The sequence below is a fragment of the Microtus oregoni genome, unplaced genomic scaffold (assembly GCF_018167655.1).
Source record: "Microtus oregoni isolate MIOR12 unplaced genomic scaffold, Mior012 000026F_ref0000081, whole genome shotgun sequence".
NCBI lineage: Eukaryota > Metazoa > Chordata > Mammalia > Rodentia > Cricetidae > Microtus > Microtus oregoni.
Window position 1 is genome coordinate 34,402,049 of NW_024543085.1, and position 18,313 is coordinate 34,420,361.

General features: G+C 48.4%; 2 protein-coding genes across 3 annotated transcripts in view; one reads left to right on the top strand and one right to left on the bottom strand.

Annotated features, from left to right (window-relative positions):
• The window catches only part of Tbxas1 (thromboxane A synthase 1), a 164,755-nt gene extending 149,987 nt beyond the window's left edge, over positions 1–14,768 (top strand). The window contains exons 10-13 of the mRNA XM_041675654.1: positions 6,898–6,989; positions 12,188–12,325; positions 13,961–14,123; positions 14,533–14,768. Of these exons, the coding sequence (XP_041531588.1) occupies positions 6,898–6,989; positions 12,188–12,325; positions 13,961–14,123; positions 14,533–14,610 (471 nt within the window). The 3' untranslated portion in view covers positions 14,611–14,768. The remainder of the gene's footprint in view (positions 1–6,897; positions 6,990–12,187; positions 12,326–13,960; positions 14,124–14,532) is intronic.
• A 781-nt stretch (positions 14,769–15,549) lies between these two features.
• Positions 15,550–18,313, bottom strand: part of LOC121463517 (protein mono-ADP-ribosyltransferase PARP12) — a 39,222-nt gene continuing 36,458 nt past the window's right edge. The window contains exons 11-13 of one of the 2 annotated variants that reach the window (XR_005976444.1): positions 17,977–18,128; positions 16,141–16,816; positions 15,550–16,084 (exon numbers count right to left, since the gene is read on the bottom strand). Coding sequence is in view for 1 of the 2 variants with exons in the window: in XM_041675776.1 (XP_041531710.1) it covers positions 16,491–16,816; positions 17,977–18,128 (478 nt within the window). In the remaining variant the exon portion in view is untranslated. Of the gene's footprint in view, positions 16,817–17,976; positions 18,129–18,313 lie in introns of both variants that reach the window. The other variant, XM_041675776.1, reaches the window with a different exon arrangement.

The window sequence follows — 18,313 nt, forward strand, 5'->3', positions numbered from 1 at the left end:
TTTTTTTCTTTTAATGTGGATAAAAATAGATGCCATGTACACGCTCCTCGTGGCTTCCTCTGAGCTATGAATGGATTTCTGCCTCTAACGCTGCCAAATTCTCTAAAGCTAGCATGCAGTACTTTCGGAGCATTGCTGCATAAGCCAGGAAACTTGAGAGATTGCTCGTGTGTCTGTCTGTGTGTGTGTGTGTGTGTGTGTGTGTGTGTGTGTGTCCCCAAGCATGCAAGCATGTGGGCACACCACACACATACACACACACACATTCAGACCCTGTGGCTTCTCATTCAAAATCTGAAACAGCTCACAAAACCCACTAAGCTCCTGTGAAATCTCAGAAAAGAACCCTCAGTGTTGGAAGAAGTTAGAGACCCACCTTGTGAGGAAGCCAGTAACATCCTAGGCCAGGTAGTGAGAGACCCAGGACAGGTAGTGAGACCCCAGGACAGGCAGTGAGACCCTGGGCTATACACCTCAAGGAAGGCTTTGCTCCCCAGTTTTTAGTCAAAAGTGCAACGCTAAGGTCACCACATTCCCCACAAACCAGTCCCATGCTATGGTCTGCGCTCACTGGAGAAGCCAGGTGCATGGAGCCCTTTTTTCACCTGTTCTGTTGTGCCTGTGTGTCCCCACGACTGTTCCCTTCAAAGATTTCTAATTTTTGCATCTAGAGAGAAAGGCGACGTTTGTACAACAAGGAAGCAGCACAGGGGGGCGTGAGGGAGCCCCTATCCATGCCATGCGAAGCTGCTGCTTCAGCGGGACAGCAGGGAGCTGGCCACTCAAAACAAGAAAATACTCATTTTTCTATTAGGTCTCTGAATCTCCAGAAGAAAAATCTTTGCAAATCAATGCCCTTTTATGTCTTTATTTTAATTTACACTCCAGGTCACATCTGTGCACACACCTAGTGTGTGGATCTGTGCAGGTCTGTAAGCATGTGTCTAGCTTTCCAAGAACATGATAAACATACACATACACAATCTAAATGTAGAAACACAAGGCAACTATGAAAGGGAAACACTATTTCCCACTTAAAAGATGCATCGATAGCCTGGGTGTGATGTTATACACCCAGCACTTGGGAAACTGAGGCAGGAGGATCCCAAATTCATGGCCACCTAGGGCTCCAAAGTAAGAGCCCCTATCTCAAAAAAAGGGAGGGAAACAAATCAAAACAAAAGCAGTGTTTAATAATGTTTAATATAGGGAGCTAGCGAAATGGCTCAGCGGTTAACAGGGCTTGCAGAGAACCTTTTGTAGAGGACCCGGGTTCAAGTCCCAGCACACACCATCTGTGACTCCAGTTCCAGGGACACCATTTTCTGAACTTGTAGGGGAGGGGAGCAGGCAGACACACGAGGCACATGTATACATGCAGGCAAAACATACGCATAAGATAAATGTTTTAAAAAGGCTAAGAGGCCAAAAATCTAAGAAATAAAAGTAGAATTTCCTGCCTCGTAAAGATCAAACGTAAATGAAGCTCCCTGGAAGTCAAGGGAGCCTGACGTGAGAATGTAAGCACAGGGCAGGTCCCACGCACATTTTTCATTTCCATTTTTCCTGATATTTCATTTTCTCCTTTCTAAGAGCACAGAAATTCATTTTATGAAGCAAATCTCAGCTGAAATGACTTTGGTCAGCCCTGGGAATCACTTTTTTTCCTAGCACTCTTTACGGAGGACAGATGTCTCCTCGGGAGACCTGCCAGTGGGCATGTCCCAACAGAAGTGTCAACAGTTTGTTGCTATTTCCAGAAACTGCCATTTTCATCTTCCATTTGCCCTTCCTGTGAGTTGGGGTGGACATCCATGGTGACCTGTTGATGGTGCCCTGGCAACTGGGCCGCAGCCCTAGCTACTGTGGGATCCCCTCAAACCTGTGCCCTACGCTTGTGGAATACGGTGGCTCCACAAGGAATGGCAGGGACAGCGGGACAGACGGGGCGACTTTAAGGGAGAGAGGGGGGTTTGGGGTTCCTTACAATTCCACTTCTAAGTCTGGAGGTCGCAGAGCCCAGGTGACTTCCGCCCTCTCCCACTCTCTTAGACCCTAGCTGACTGAGAGCTGGAGGAAGGTGGTGGCCATGTAGCTCTTGTGCCTGGCACAGGGCTTACAGCCTGGGTGAAGAAATGGGCGGTTTCCCAAGCCGAATGGGCTCTCTGTCCCTCTCAAGCCTATTCTACAACATCAGTGACATTCAGTTTTGTGATTTGTTAGATGTGTGGTTCCCCAAAGCACAAGCCCTTGTCTTCCTGGGCCTCTGGTATCAAGCCCAGCAGCATCTGAGGTGTTTGTTCGCTGTCAGAGTGTTGGCTGCAGGAGTGCTCAGAACACCCCTCAGCAAGACTCCCGGTCCGGTGACAGGCTTCCTCTTTGGGTCTCGGCTTTTTTTCTCCTCTCTATCATGAAGAAACCAGTCACAATGATTTCTGAGGCCCCTTTCAGGAACCAGGGAGTCCCCCATTCACCGTACGCTTGCTGCCCTCTGCTGGTAGGCTCAGCTCAGGACCTTTATGTCCCTGAGATGCTGGGAACAAATAGGGATGAGTCCACTGCTCTGTGAGACACAGCTTGCAATTTTGTTGCCTGGCCTGGATTTAATTTAGATGAAAGGTGTGTTTCTCTTCACCTTGGTGGCCTACTCTTCCTGTGTGATGGGCACCTGAGGTTCCAAGAAAGCTCTGGAAAACCCCCACAGGCCATCATGTCCCAGAGAGTGGGCCCAAGGGCCCACATAGACCGAGAACATTGGACTGAGGTGATGGTCACAGGTGCACTTGCGTCGAAGTTTAGGGGTAGTGGAAAGCCCGTGCAGAGAAGAACAAATGAAGGGGTTGGCTTTAGAATGAAGGCGCCACTTAGCCTGCCTAGTGATCTTCTTGTTTGACAGATCCTGACAGTTTATAATCCACACAAGCTTACCAGCACCACTTACCCACCAGGGACACAGCTCCGAGATAACACATTCACACACACACACGCACGCACACACAGGCACACACGCACTCACACACACACGCACGCACATACATGCACACGCAGGGCACACACGGACACACATGCGCACACACGCACATACACACACAGGCTCACATGCGCGCACACACACGCACATACACACACAGGCACGTGCACACAGTTCTAGACTGTGGTGTGGTCACCAGGTCCCTCCCTCCCTTCCTTTCTTCTTTCCTTCCACATCTTTACATTTGTTAGAACACCTGTGGTTGCAGATAGCAGGATTCAACACGCCAATGACTTTGTCCAGCAGTGAGAACTTGTCTGGAGCAGATGGCAGTGGGAACTGGAATCCTATGAGGCACTAGGAAGTGACCTCTGTCCTTTGCCCCCTGCTTCTCTCTTTTGTGTAATTGGTTTCTTTCTTAGAACCGACTGGTGCCGGGTGGTGGTGGTGGCAGTGGTGGTGACGTACGCCTTTAAAATCCCAGCACTCAGGAGGCAGAGGCAGGTGGATCTCTGTGAGTTTCAGGCCAGCCTGATCTACAGAGCAAGTGTCAGGACAGGACAGGCTCCAAAGCTACACGGAGAAACCCTGTCTCAAATAAACAAACAAACAAAAACCAGCTGGTGCTTTGTACTCACTACTCCTTGAGGCGGAAGGTGGCCACCAACAGCCCATGACTTACCCTCCCTCAACCTCTGGCTTCTTTTCCTTTACCCCAATCCAGATTTCTATACTGGTCCCCTTGAACCAGCTAACCAAATCCTGCAGAGCCGACCATACAATCAGTGAGTCCCAAAGCAAAATGCAAACATTGGACTCTACTCAAAAGGCAGCAGGAAGTGCCCACCAGGCAGGTGTAATGCTTTTCCCTTTCCTCCACATTCTCTTGGTGGGTTTGTCAGGATGCTGTTTCGTTTCTACTCAGTGTTAGCCTTAGTAAAGAAAGAAATCTAAACTTCTAATTATTTACTTGGATTTTTCCCGTCTTCACATCCTGCAAATCAGTTACTGAAGTCGCATCAGAGCCCCTGAAATGCACAGTTCATGTCTTGTGAGCTCAATGGCCAGAGGAAAGTGAACCCCAAAGATGGAAAGCAGAAGAGAAATTGTTCCCAGAACCCCCACGCTCCCCAGACCTAGGCTGTGCTGAGGGAGGTCAGATCTTCACAGTATCCTGAGCCTGAATCCTAATCCTGGATGAGAGGCGGGGAAGGATGAGAGCCAAGTATAGTGGCATGTTATTTGTGCTTTAGGAAAGAAAGCTTGCCTGGAGATCCGTGCAAAGCAATCACCCTAGTCAGCCATACAGGCTGGGCGGTGATGGTGCACACCTTTAATATAGCTCCAGAGAGGATTATAAAATGGGATAATACAGGTCTCATATCAGTCTCAATCTGAGGATTCCTGGAGGCAGGACCACCCATTTTCGGTCAGGGGTAGAGGTAAGAGCCAGTGGCTGGCTGCTTTGTTTTTCTGACCTTCAGATTGAACCCCAACATCTGCCTCTGGGTTTTTATTATTTGTGCTACAGCTGGGGAAGTTGGTCCAGGTGTCTCCCTTTCCCATAGTCCCCACGGCAGACTGCTATTTCCAGGAGTCTTGAGTCGCTGTGCCTTTGGCTAGGCTCTCCACATACATACCCTATGCTCCTCCAGCTTGAAGCTAAGACGGCCACCATGGTCACCCCAAGATGCTGTAACATATATGAGCCTCATCCACACCCTCTGTGTCTGTGTCCTGGAGGCAAGACAGCCACTGAGAACTCATCCATGGGAGGAAGCCCAAGGGGCAGGGATTAGAACCCCAGAACATAAATAGAGCAGTGAAGCTGTTAGCAGTCTCAAGACAATAATCACAGGGCGCAGTCACACACACAGGGCCTAGGATGGAGGTGGAAGTGTGAAGCCAAGTAAGAGCCTCAGCTAGGAACAGTTCCCCGAGCGGAGGTGGGTAAGTGCTGGGAAAACCAAGCAACAGTTGACATTTTATATTACAAAGTGCAAACATCTCCCTTGCCTTCTAAACACACTCACAGACAGATTCGACTCCATGTCCATACTGAAGCCTGACTCTTGGTGGGCCATCATTAGCGGCTGTGTTTAATCTAGTGGCTACAGAATTTATTATGGACTTCAAGACTCCAGGTGCCCTGACCCTGCCTCCTCTCCCACCACCGACTTTTCTGTATTTATAGCCATTTCCCAGGGAACACCGCTGTGACCCCAGGATGCTCACGGTGGGGAGGGGGCAGTTGTGCCCCACCTAGTGGTGTGGCCGGATGGTCACTCCTGGTTGTGAACCTCTTTCCTGCATGGCCAATGAAGTCACCTGGAGCTGGTCTGTGGAGAGTGACAGCCGCAGGATGAGCTTGGTCATGGGGCTGCCTCTGGCTGCTCTGCAGGGGGTTGGGGGGCAGAAGAAAGTCCTCCCCCAGATTAGGGATTCTGCTAGGATGGCTGTTGAAGGCAACGAGGCTGTTACCCGCTGTGGTTACTTTTCCCGTCACTATGACAAGGTCCCTGACAGAAACCACACTTAGCCAAAGAAAGGGTCGCTTTGACTCACTGTTTCGGAGAGTTCAGTCTGTCACCGTAAGGACCTTCAAGGTCCTCCTCTAGCTCCCCGCCTCTGTAAGGCTCCTGACCTCTCTAAATAACATCACCACCTGGAGAAACACGCATTCAAAGCATGAGTCTATGGGAGCATTTCAGAGACAAACAGCAACGCCCACCCAAACAGAACACACCCCACCCCAACAAGAAGCGCAGTGGCAGGCTGGGAGTGCCTGGATCAGACCCTGCCCCACCCATGGGGTACCCACAACCTGCTGACGACACACACACCGATCTGTCCCTGTTCCTAACCAGGAGATGTTAGGAAACCTGACACCTGCACTCCCAAAATTTAATCCGTCTTTTCCAACTTCTTGTCTGACGTGTGAGACTATTACTATTTCGCAGCTTTTTCTCATCCTGACTTCTATTCCTCCTCTTGGGCTTTGCCTTTTCATACCCTCTGACAGCTTTTCGCCTGAGCTGTCTCTCCTTGTTGGTGTATAATAGCTTTGGGGGGTTTTGTTAACTGTTCATCCTTGCTAACCGTTGCAAGCTTTTATTCTTTGCGACTTCTCTCTGTCTTTTTGCTTTATTGCCATACCAATTACTATGCGGGTGACAGCCAGCCTGAGCCTCAGCTTCCTCATTTAAAAGACTAGGAAATACCTGCCACCTAGGCTTGCTGGGAGGATTAAACAAGGGCACTTCACAAGTGCGTGGGCTTGGTACTTAGCCATGCCACGCGCTCCGGGCCCTGTGATTGCCGCGGTTGTCTCAAGAGTTGGCCTTTGTTGCTTTTCCTGTGGCTGTGGTAAAATACTGACAAGACTTAAGGGGGAAGGGTTCATTTAAGCTCACAGATTCAGGTTACAGCCCCCACGGTGTGGAAGTCAAGCCTAAAGCCGCCAGGTCACAGTCCTATGAGAGAAGTGAATGCACGCATGCCGGAGCTCAGCTCGGTTTCCCAGTTATGCAACCCAGAATCTCCTGCCTAGGCAATGGCGTCACCCACAGTAGATGAGTCTCCTCCTCTCAGTTTACCCTGTCAGGATTCTACACTCCAAGCTCATCTCCCAGGTGACTCTCCCTTCTGTCAAGTAGACAATATAAACCATCACACCAGATCTCTCCATGTTACACCCAGAGATCCCCAAGTCCCGGGCTGCACTTCCTTGTCTTTGACAATGAAACAGAGCAAGCAGAATATGCTGGGGGCGGGGGAGGGGGTGATGAGCAAGGGAAGCAGCCACTGAGAGGCCATCTGGATAGGAGTGTCACAGAAATGTTTGCTGAAGTTGGGGCAAGAGCTCATGAAAACGACCAAGAGCCCATGAGAATCCTAACACAACCTCCGTTTGCTCCCTGCCTCAGCCAGCCCCTGAGTACTGCAGCCTGCAGGAAGGCCTGCCCTATCTGGACATGGTGATTGCAGAGACCCTGAGGATGTACCCACCGGCTTTCAGGTATGTCCACGGAACCTTGACATCACTGTTTGGGGCCTTTTCACTGATCCTCTGTCTGTTGCCGCCTCTCATTGCACACATTCCTGGGTTTCTTTGTATCCCCTGGAGCACCAGGCCCATTCTCCCGCAGGCTAACCTTTACCGAACTTCACTAGCCTTTCCTACCATGGCCTTCCTCCTCAGTCCTGTCCCTTTGGCCTCTTGGCCTTCGATGGAATCTCATCACCCCTGCCCACTGATCCATCCATCCATCCATCCTTCATTCACCACCTCTATAGTCAGTGCTGAGCACTAGAAAATTAGCCTATACCCAAAGCAGGCTAAAGTCCTTGCCCTGGGAGGCAACATTCGGCGGATGACCATCTAGGGCTAGAATGTTCTGGAATGTTAGTGTCCAACAGGCCCTGCTGGAGCTCTCACATTAGACTTCATAGCAAGGATTTCTTTTTTCAAAGATTTGCCGTGTGTGTGTATACGTGTGTGTGTGTGTGTGTGTGTGTGTGTGTGTGTGTGTGTGTCCCCAGCAGCAAGGGCTGCTCGTCCCAGCACTTCAGGCTGTAACTACACTTCACACTGCATTCTTGACACATCTCAGTACTCACAACAAACATCACACCAACCTTCAGGTCTGCTTCTTTCAAACTCCCCCAGACCAAGTGCCCCCTGGGGAAAGGCATCTTAACCAGGGTCCCTTGAGGGCAGTGAAATAACAGACTTCTCGGAAGTCGCAGGAAGTATTTGATCATGACTTCACTCAGCACTTCTTCCAGTACCACACAGACCATATGGAGATACATTTTGTCATTTTCAAGAGAAAATGTGATCTGAGGGTAGCTCAAAGAGAATTCCAAACCACAAACATGACAGGGTATGTGTATAGCTACAATCTAAAATGTGCTGGCCCAGAAGCGAATATTCAAAGTTGCTGTAGTGTGAGCTGAGGGTCTCTTGGTAGAGATCAGCTCATTAACTCAAAAGCTTCCTTGCTGCTCTCGATGCTGGCAAAAAAGACACAAGTCTATGGCCCTGCTGTGGCATCCTTAGAAGCCACAAGTAACCTGATGTCCAATCCTTTTTCCTTCTTCGTGATTTATACCCAGCTTTCCTCCCAGGGGACTTGGCAGGCAGCTGGTATGCACTGCAAAGTGCAAATTCAAAACGAAACTCAAGACTAAACACTTGGTAGTAAAACAGAACAAGGCGACTTCAAGGACCATCTCCAAGTCCCAGCAGTGAGTGATAATGGGGTCAGGTCTTTCTGTAGTTGCTGAGATTCCTGGGAAAGAGGGAACTTTCTGAGCTGAACAATGGTATCTGTCCAGGAGGAAATTAGATAAACTGGTCAGGCTGGGTATGGTGGTGTACACCTTTAATCCCAGCTCTCAGAAGACAGTTCTCTGTGAGTTCCAGGACAGCTAGAACAGCATAGTGAGAGCTTATCTCAGATATTCACAGAAAATGGTTCAATGGTAGTTTACATGTCCCTCCATAACGAAACAACAAACAAACCCAACCTCACTGTGGCAGTGTGAATGTAATTGGTCCCCATAATCCCAAAGGCAGTGGTACTATTTGAAGGTGTGGCCTTGCTGAAGTAGGTGTGCCCTTGTTGAAGGAAGTGTGTCACTGTGGGGGTGGGCTTAGAGGTCTCTTTTGCTCAAGCTTTGCTCAGTGTGACAGTTTACTTCCTGTTGCCTTCCAATCAAGATGTAGCCAGCACCATGTCTGCCTGCACGCTGCCATGTTCCCTGCCATGATGATAATGGATGGAACCTTTGAAACTGTAAGCAAGCCACCCCACTTAAATGTTTTCATTTTTAACAGTTGCTGTGGTCACAGTGTCTTTTCACAGCAACAGAGACCCTAACTAAGACAGCAGTTGGTACCAGGGACTGGGGTATTGCTGTAATAGTCCTGACGATGTCTTTGTTTGGTGGGATTTGGACTTAGTTAGGTACTTTAGGTTAGGAAAGCAGTGGAATGGTTAAGCACTTTAATGGGCCATACTAGTAGGAGCATGGAAGATGGTGGAGCTGAGTGTGATTTGATGAACTGTGGAGGCTACCTCAAGAGGTTTCAGAGGAGAATTTTAGCATGTTGCCTAGAGATCATTCTTGTGATATTTTGGTGAAGAGTGTGGCTGCTTTTTGCCCTTGTCCAAAGAGTCTGCCTAAGGCTAAAGTGAAGAGTTTTAGATTAATTCCGTTGGCAGAGGAAATCTCAAAGCAGCCTGGTATAGATTCTGTCATGTGGTTATTAGTGGAAACTCTAATGAAGATTTATAATGAAAAGGAGCAAGCTGTGCAGATAATAATACAACACGTACAGATTTGGAAAAGGGGCACAGTTAAATCCTGTGTTCAATATGAGAATTCTGTCAACTTCTAAGTCTATCTATCCCAGTTACGAATTCTGGAAATATGGAAATAACTACAGGATGAGTTTGGGGACCTACTGGACCTACTGAGAGTCAGATATCAGCTAAAACTCCTTAGTCACCTGACCTCCATAGCCTCTACTTTAACTGGAGGGCCACACTGTTTCTTGGGATCTCCTGGAATCCAACATACTCCACAAAGTCTGATTGTTCCTTTCCCCCAGTCTACAGCTACCTTTAAAAGGCCTCAGGTCCCTCTGGGGAAGAACTGGAGAAAGGCTAACTATAAAACTTTTAGGTATTTTTTGCCTCAGGGCAACCTGGCCACCCCGTCTTACAAGTTGTAAGAAACAGTTCATTAAGTAATGGTTGCTGTGAGAAGTTGGGGTAAGACAAGACACAGAACTCCAGAAACCAGGGCAATCATCATAGACAGGCTCGTTGTGAAAGGCCAGTAAAGGTGACTCAGAATGGGCTCTGCTCTCAGTCCTAGCACCACACACCATGCAGCCAGAATAGGGAAACACCTCCCGCCGTAGGAATGGCTTCCACTCACCTACTCATGGTCTTAGTCCCAGGTACCCATCCCAAGCTAGCTCTGCCTGCCCCCTGCTCCCAGCTTCCTGGTTTCTGATTCACTCTCTCCTCCTTGTCACAGCTTTATTTCACGAGCTACAGTTGCATTTGTCAGGTTCTCTAACAGAACAGCTAACAGAATTGAAAATATACACATATGGAATTTATTAGCTTATCTTACGGCTGTGGTCTGAGTGGTCCAGCAATGGCTGTCTCCTGACAGAAAGGCTGAGAGGATCTGGGGGTTGTGCAGTCCATGAGACTGGATATTTCAGCAGTCTCAATCTGGTGCTGGAGTCCCAGGGAAGTCCTAAGGAGCTTAAGGTTTTCAATCTGCACTGGAATCCTGAAGAAGCAGGTTCTAACACCAGTGAAGAAATGGTTCATCAAGAGCACAGATGATGACCTTGCCAATGAGAATGAGCACAAGCAGGCAAAAAGCAAAAGCTTCCCCCTTTCATGTCCTTTTATGTGGGCTGCCACCAGGAGGTATGGCTCATATTTAGGGGGTATCAAGATTTATATTGGGGAATTAATCCCCTTAAAACTCTCAGGGTTCAGAAGGATCGCTATAGTGGGTGAAAACCTGACTAATAAGGCCTGAGGGTAAACAAAATAAATGAGCTCCATGGGTCTTTTTATCATGTCCCATTTATTCCTTCTATGCTCTCTCTCCTGCTCTCTTGATGTTTGTTTCCCTTTCGATGTTCTTCCTCCATGTTCCTTGCTATTCTTTTCATCCCCCAGGGTTCCCAGTTTATATACCCCCACAGACATACCTAACAATTCCCTGGTTAATAACAATGATTCCAAGCATGCATTTCTTAGGGCTAACAGGATGGCTAAAAGACTGACAAGGTATGTCTCAGAAGGGGTGGGGCTGTGAGGCTACCCAGCAGATACCGGGAGGGTTAGGATGGAGCTCGGCCCCCTGGGCTAAGCATCAGGGCGCTGTATTCACTACCACCCAGGTGAGAAGGGATTTCTTTCTCTGGGGCTGGTTTAGTGACCCAAGCTTTTTTCCTGTATATTTTAGGGGTAAAGGTACAAACAGTTAATTTCCTAGACTAAGACCTTGTGTCAAGTGAAAGGTGAAGGCAAGTACAGAATATTAAGAGCTTGTTAGGGTAGAGCAAAGGCCAGTAGGTTATCTTCTCCTAGGTTGGTTGTTGGAGAATTCAGGGCCACCCAGACCTGTTTATCAGTAAGGGCAGACATGCTGTCTCTCCTGCTCAGTGCCTCCTGTTTAGGGCTCCTTTCTCGTCCAGTCCATAAGGATAACTGTGGGGGACTAGCTTTATGCAGATTTGACTATGAGAGCAAAGGTTTGGCTGAGTGAATGCTTTCACACCAGGGCCTCACCGTGTGGGAGAAGGTATACAGTTGCCAGTACAGGAAAGGTCAGGTTTATACACTGCTGGGATACTTTGGGATGAATCCCATTATGGTAGGAAGAAACGTCATGATTTCACAAGACTTCTACAGAACTGAGAGTGGCTACCCAAAAGACAAGTGTTCCCTAAGCTTTGCAAATCGTCCTCATCGGAGTACATTCCCATGAGTCTGTCTAGGGATCTGTCAGCTGTACTTTTACTGTATAATACTTGTGGCTCTCATCAAGGGTGGGTCTCCATCTCAAATAATCCAACCAAGGAAAATCTCACAAGTGTGCCCAGTTGCTTGAGTTTTAGTTAATTTGGTTGTAGTCGTTAACAACCAATATTATCCATTAATTAGTCAATGGCATTATAAAGGCTAAGGTGTACGTTCACAGTCCGCAGGATGGGCCGCCCAATGCTTTCAGGATCTTAACAAGAGAACAGTCCACAGAATGAGGAGCAGAGGGCAGAAGCCCGACAACAGGGCTATCCTACCAAATGAGAGGAGACGAAGTGAAAGGGGAAGTGGGGGTATTAGAGCAAGAAGACATGAGAGGCCACAGTTGAGGAACAACCCTTAGCTTAGCCAGAATGTAGCCCCTGGAAGCCACCTCTGCAATCCCCACATACGTGGACGGCTCCCCAGGGCTCAGCCCATGGATGAGGTATTATCTACAACATCACAAGGGCCTTGAAATCGGAAGGAGTGTATGGGACAAAACCTTGGTTTCTCTCTGGCGCACCCTGGTAAGAGGGCTCAGTCCCCGTCTCTAGCCTCACTCCACGCTCCATCTTGGGTCCCATTAACACCTATAGCCCTATCCCCTGGCACAATGGCAAGCGTTTCCTGCCTCTGTCTCCCACAGATTCACACGGGAGGCAGCACAGGACTGTGAAGTGCTGGGACAGCACATCCCCGCAGGTGCCGTGCTGGAGATAGCCGTGGGTGCCCTACACCGTGACCCAGAGCACTGGCCACACCCTGAGACCTTTGACCCTGAAAGGTAAGTGAATTCTGTCTAGAAACGGGTCCTTGAGGGATGTGAGTGTATGGGATAGAATTTGCCTTAGAGACAGCAGCTAGGGAGTCATGGGCAAAGTCGACCCCAAATGAAGATCACAGCCATTCAGACAGACTGGGAGGCACCATTTCCAAAGGAAAAGCTGAATTCATAGATCTAGCATGACAGCAGTAATGCACACAAGAATCAGTATCTTTTATTTGTCCAAGCCAGGACACAGGAGGCAGGGTTGGTTTTTGTCTATTTTTTTAGATTTCATTTCTAATTATGTGTAGTGTGTGTTTGTGTGTGCGCACGTGGGCATGCATGCAAGGATGTGCATGTGAGTGTAGGTACCCATGGAGGTCTCAGAGGAAGCTCTAGGCAAGAGCGAGCTGCCCAACATACATACTGGGAACCAAACTTTGGTCCTCTGCAAGAGTGGAACATGATCTTAACCACTGAACCATCTCTCCACCTTGTGGGGTTACATGTTGTGTGTGCACAAAAAAGCAACAAAGTCCATAACTGCCCTTCAAGCCTAAATTCATGAGATCCAATCACCTGGATCCGCTTCTTTCTGTGGACATTGATTTAGTCTACCGCCAACTTCATTTCCAGGCTATGTGGTGTAAGACACCTGGGCATCCCTCACACCCTACCCTGACAAAAGCAGTCACTTCCCTTCTGTGGCTCAACAGGGGAGGCTGGCAAGGAGCCTCTGCGCTCCATTTACTGACTCCATCTGAACCCAGGCCACCTCTACAACCTGCTCATGAGTTTTGAGACTCAGATAACTGGCACCCTACAGTTCAGCAAGTCCTGTGAACATGATAGATTCATAACCAGAAGCAGCAGTCGTGGGGGCTCACAGCATGACAAGAAAGCCCAGAAGTGGTAAGAAGCAAGCTGGCCATCACAGATGGGTGACTGTCACCTAGCTCCACAGAGCCAGGGATGAGATCTGGTAACAAGTCCAGCCATTCTGCCTTCGGCCCAAATCTGGAAGCTCCCAAGGACTTAAGCTTCCCACATTTTGACCAGCAAAGCTAGGTCAATGGAGAGGTAGCTGCCAGTCTTCAATGAGATAGCAGGTTTGGGCCCCTGGGAGGGCTTCAAGGATGTTGCTAAAGTGAATGGGAACTTTGCTGAGGCTGTGTGGTCCGACGTGAGGGGAGGGGAGGCCTGACAGGGTCAAGCCTTAGGAGTTTGGATTATCTCTGGGCTTCACACATACATGGGTAATAATGACTTCCTAGACGAGGTGGGGTGCACTCAGCTAACTGAATGAAGCTGTTTCTGGGACGGGGCAGGACGGTGCTGAGCAGAGGGACCGAAGTATGGCAGTCAGAGGCCACCAGCTATCCAGAACCTTGAGGACAGCCCTGGACACAGGAGCTTCTTGTCCCTGATGGAGGGAGGGGGCTCCGGAAGAAGGGGGGTCACTCAGCCAAAAACGAGACTCAACCTACATATCACACATTTACATTATGATTTATAACAGTAGCAAAATTAGTTATGGAGTAGTAATGAAAATATTTTTATGGTTGGGGAGAAACTGTATGAGGAAGGTTGAGAACCACTGCTTTAGATGGAACAGGTGTTTCAGGACAACTGTAACCTTCCCCTGACCTGTAGGTTCACAGCAGAGGCCCGGCTTCAGCAGAGGCCCTTCACATACCTGCCCTTTGGAGCTGGCCCCAGGAGTTGCCTCGGAGTGCGGCTGGGGCTGCTGGTGGTCAAACTGACACTACTCCAGGTCCTGTGCAAGTTCCGCTTTGAAGCCAGCTCTGAGACTCAGGTGAGGGTCTGGTACTCCAGGGTGGCGCCCACCCTGTTTCTCTGCCCCAGAGTAGGCCAGTCTCTGCCTGTGAGCCAGGCTGACCCCTCTCCTCCCAGGGATGCCCCATCTCTTGATCAAAGAGTGTGATAAAAACTCCAGCTCCATCTCGTCCCACACGTGAGGGGAGTTGAATGCTTGTGCTCAGCTAGATATCTGCCCATAACTCCGTGATGTTTTCTTATTAGCATCACATAAAGCTGTCATAACTGCCCCTGACGGGTTTGGGGTACTCAGCTTTTCCTACAGAAGCCAGGAACCCTTCCTCTGGCTTGGCTCTTAAGGTCTTGTCTCTCAACCCACAGAAAAATTTTCATGAGCCATGCTTCGGGCTAGGTTCTGACAAATATTTTCATTTACTCTATTTTAGGTTCCACTTCAGCTAGAATCCAAATCTGCCCTAAGTCCCAAAAATGGAGTCTACATTAAGCTTGAGTCACGCTGCTGAGACAAAAGGCAGTTGGAAAACAGAGCACCTGGTGATGACATCTGTGAACCATGTTTGAAGGGCACCCGGGATTCAAACAAAGGCCTCATGTGGAGACAGAAATGTTTAATATATGTAGACGATATCTTATCTTAGGGTGATTAAAAGGGTACATGGTATGTGAGCATGTTATTTATGTCATAGTTCCTGGATGTTTAATGTCTGTCATGTTTCATTTTGACAGTGGGGTTCCAAGCATGGTTTTCTTGGGACTGAGGTTAAATAAGGGAAAGGTCATTTTGGTTAAACTGAGTATGGTGTCAAAGGAAGTCCTGGCCTCAGGACAGTGGAGGGTGAACAGGTCCTGATGACACTGGGACGGGCTTTTTTAGCTTCTCGTGATGAATAGGTTTCAGAGAATGTGTGTGGACACTCAACCTCATGCTTGGACTAAGCAAGGGCAGAAGAAATTAACTGGAAGCGTCCACAGATGGAATAATCCAGGCTAAAGGATCTTTTTCTTTAAAGAGCATCCTGTTGGCTCTCTTCATGCTTGGCCATGGGGTTCAGACAAAACCAAACATTCCTGGAGACCTGCAGACCTACAGAGCTACTTCCCTGACAGCTCTCCCAGTCTCTGAGCACTCATCGGCCACTGCAGGAGGCACAACTGAACATACAGACCCCGCGGAAGGAACAGTCCAAAGCCGGTATGGGAGGGTGGGCATCTGATCAAAGGTGTTAGAATGATGCCTGGTGCAAAAAGGGTACAGAATGCAGGGCAAAAACATGTAGATGCCACTGATCAGAAGAGTCTTTGGGGACCTAGTTGGGATATAACTGGAGATTTTGTGCATATATATAATATGCTTTATTAGCCCACAGGACCCAGGAAAGGGCCTGCTGCCTATCCAGTTCTCTTTCTAAACAGACACCGAAGAATGAACGCCAGCCTTCATCTGCTTCAGATAGTCTTTTATTTCCATAGTCTTACTTATGTGACATTTGCAGCACAGGTCATTCGATCTCATTGGGATAGAAAACCCACACCTGGAAGGTGTCCGGTACTTATGGGATTCAGGTACAGGCACTTATGGGGGGGGGGGCTCATTCATCTATGTCTCCTGTCAGGGGAAACTGTGCTTCACTTACACCAAAAATGCCTGGTTAGTGCCAGAGGGCAGAAGTGACAGTGATGCCTGAGGCCTTCCCTGAAGTCTTCTTCCCCAAGGGCTGACTGACAAAAAAGACCCTCAAAAACAGAATTCTCATACAGACATAAATTCTTAACAATTAAAATCCATAAAATAGTATGTAGAAATTCTGTGCTTAGCGTTAATAAACATCAAAGTCAGCAAAGAGTTAAAAATACAGTGCCTAACATTACTAAAAAGACATGGGCTCATGTTCACTATTGATGAGATAGATCATAAGCCAACCTAAAAGACAAACGTGGGCTCATGATCACTATTGATGAGATAGATCATAAGCCAACCTAAAAGACAAACGTGGGCTCATGATCACTATTGATGAGATAGATCATAAGCCAACCTGAAAGGACCTGAGAACTAAAACTGTTATCAGCCAAGGATTAAGACTGTAGCTTCAAGTCAGGCCTGAGAGCATAGGCCTGTAATCCCAGCTGCTCAGGAGATTGAGGCAGAATGTAATTCTACAAAACTCTGCCTCATAATAAAAACATTTTAAAAAGGCTGGGGGTATAGCTCAGTGGTAGAGTGCTTGCCTAGCAAGCACAAGGTCCATCCCCAGCACTAGGGGAGAAAAAAAAAGAATGTAACTTCACTGAGAAGCCACATTAAATGAGAGTTCATTAAAAGTTTTGTTAATAAAAGACTTTCCCAACAGCTCCACCAGAAAGACCTATTGCATCCTGGCCACACTCATTGCCGGCTGGAGAACAAGGAGCCCAGGGTAACAAAGATAGAGGGGGAAGCCAGGGGCTTGGAGGAAGTGGAGTATTGAATGAGGTACTCAGGGTAGACTTGATGCTTCTCAAAAACTACGAAGATGGTTGGGTCGGACATGCTGTTTACACAGCTGTCATAGAAGGCATTGCTCTGGCCTTCCTTGGCGGGAGGGCGGACGAAAGCAGCATTGCCCCTGATGAAGTCTCCGACCAGCACCCGGGCCAGGAACATGGTGTGGGAACTTGAGTCGGATTTGCTGTAGTGGTGGGAATAGGCAGCATCTCTCGCGAAGTAGCTCCCTGAAATGACACACACAGGCTGCACTAGAAGAGCACATCCTGGCAATGGGGTGCCAGCAGCCTCTTTTTTTTCAACACCACACCCCTCTTCTACTCCAGTTCTCTACCTTCATCAATCGTGAGGCCATCGACACCTCTTGATGTGGCAGGGCACATGAGGACGTCACCTAACTCAAACCATCCTCAGCTCTGAATCCAGCGAAAACCTGGAGTCTGTGAATACTTTGTTCTAGACTTCAGTTTCTCATCTATAGAATAGGGCTGTCCTACTCAGCCTCAGTGGGTAACATGGAAAATGTTACCCACTGAGTAACGCCACAGCTTGCAACTTTACTGTGAGTTTGAAATTACTACCAAATAATATATTTTTTTAAAAATATTTATTTATTTATTATGTATACAGTATTGTCAGTATTCTGTTTGCATGTGTGCCTGCAGGCCAGAAGAGGGCACCAGATCTCCTTACGGATGGTTGTGAGCCACCATGTGGTTGCTGGGAATTGAACTCAGGACCTTTGGAAGAGCAGTCAGTGCTCTTAACCTCTGAGCCATCTCTCCAGCCCACCAAATAATATTTTAAAATAACCAAGAGAAGCTGGGCCATGGTCGTGCAAACCTTTAATCCTAGCACTTGGGAGGCAGAGGCAGGTGGATCTCTGTGAGTTTGAGGTCTGTCTGGTCTACAAGAGCTAGTTCCAGAACAGGCCCTAAAGCCACAGAGAAACCCTGTCTCAAAAAAAAAAAAAATAAATAAATAACTGAGACAAAAATGCCTAGAGAAGTCCTCTGTGCGAGATGGGATGACATGCTCTTTGGCTTCTATTCTAAGGGTGTCATCAAGGCCCAGTCTAGGGTGCTCAGCAGGTGGGAAAGGTGCTGCTCTCCCCCCCAACTCTCACCATCTCTTAGGGCCTCCATTCCACCAGAAACAAGTCCCAGTGAGCAGGACCACCCACCGTAAGCTGACTGAGCTCTCAATCACGTATAATAATGGAGCTATTAATAGCCTGAGTACTGCAGTTCAGGGTTGAGCTGTCCCCACAGAGGCCAGAAGGCAATGCATTTGTCACTAGCAGCGTGGACTGGCCAGCAGCTCCTGCAGCCTCTTGAGGCTGTCTTCAAGCAGTTCCCAGCTCCTGGTGGAGGTCACCCTGCCTTACCTTTGCCATAGGATGTGCCATGCAGACCACAGACCCGCCAGTCAAAGTTTTGCTGGCAGATGGCATCCACGAAGCTGGTGTTGGTACCGTGGAACAGTTGCCTCTCATCTACTTCCTTCCCCCCGTTTTGCTTCTGCATCTGCCCTTTTTGCCTAGAATGGTAGAAACACGCATGTTGAGGACGAGGGTGTTGACCAAAGAACAGCCTCCTGAACCCATTTTCTTAAAAAAAATAAATAAATAAAAATCATGTGACCGGAAGGTGGCTGTGGCTTCCCTGGCCAATCCCTGGAGGCTTAAGCCACAGAGCACAGAATGAGCAGAAGATGGGTTGGGG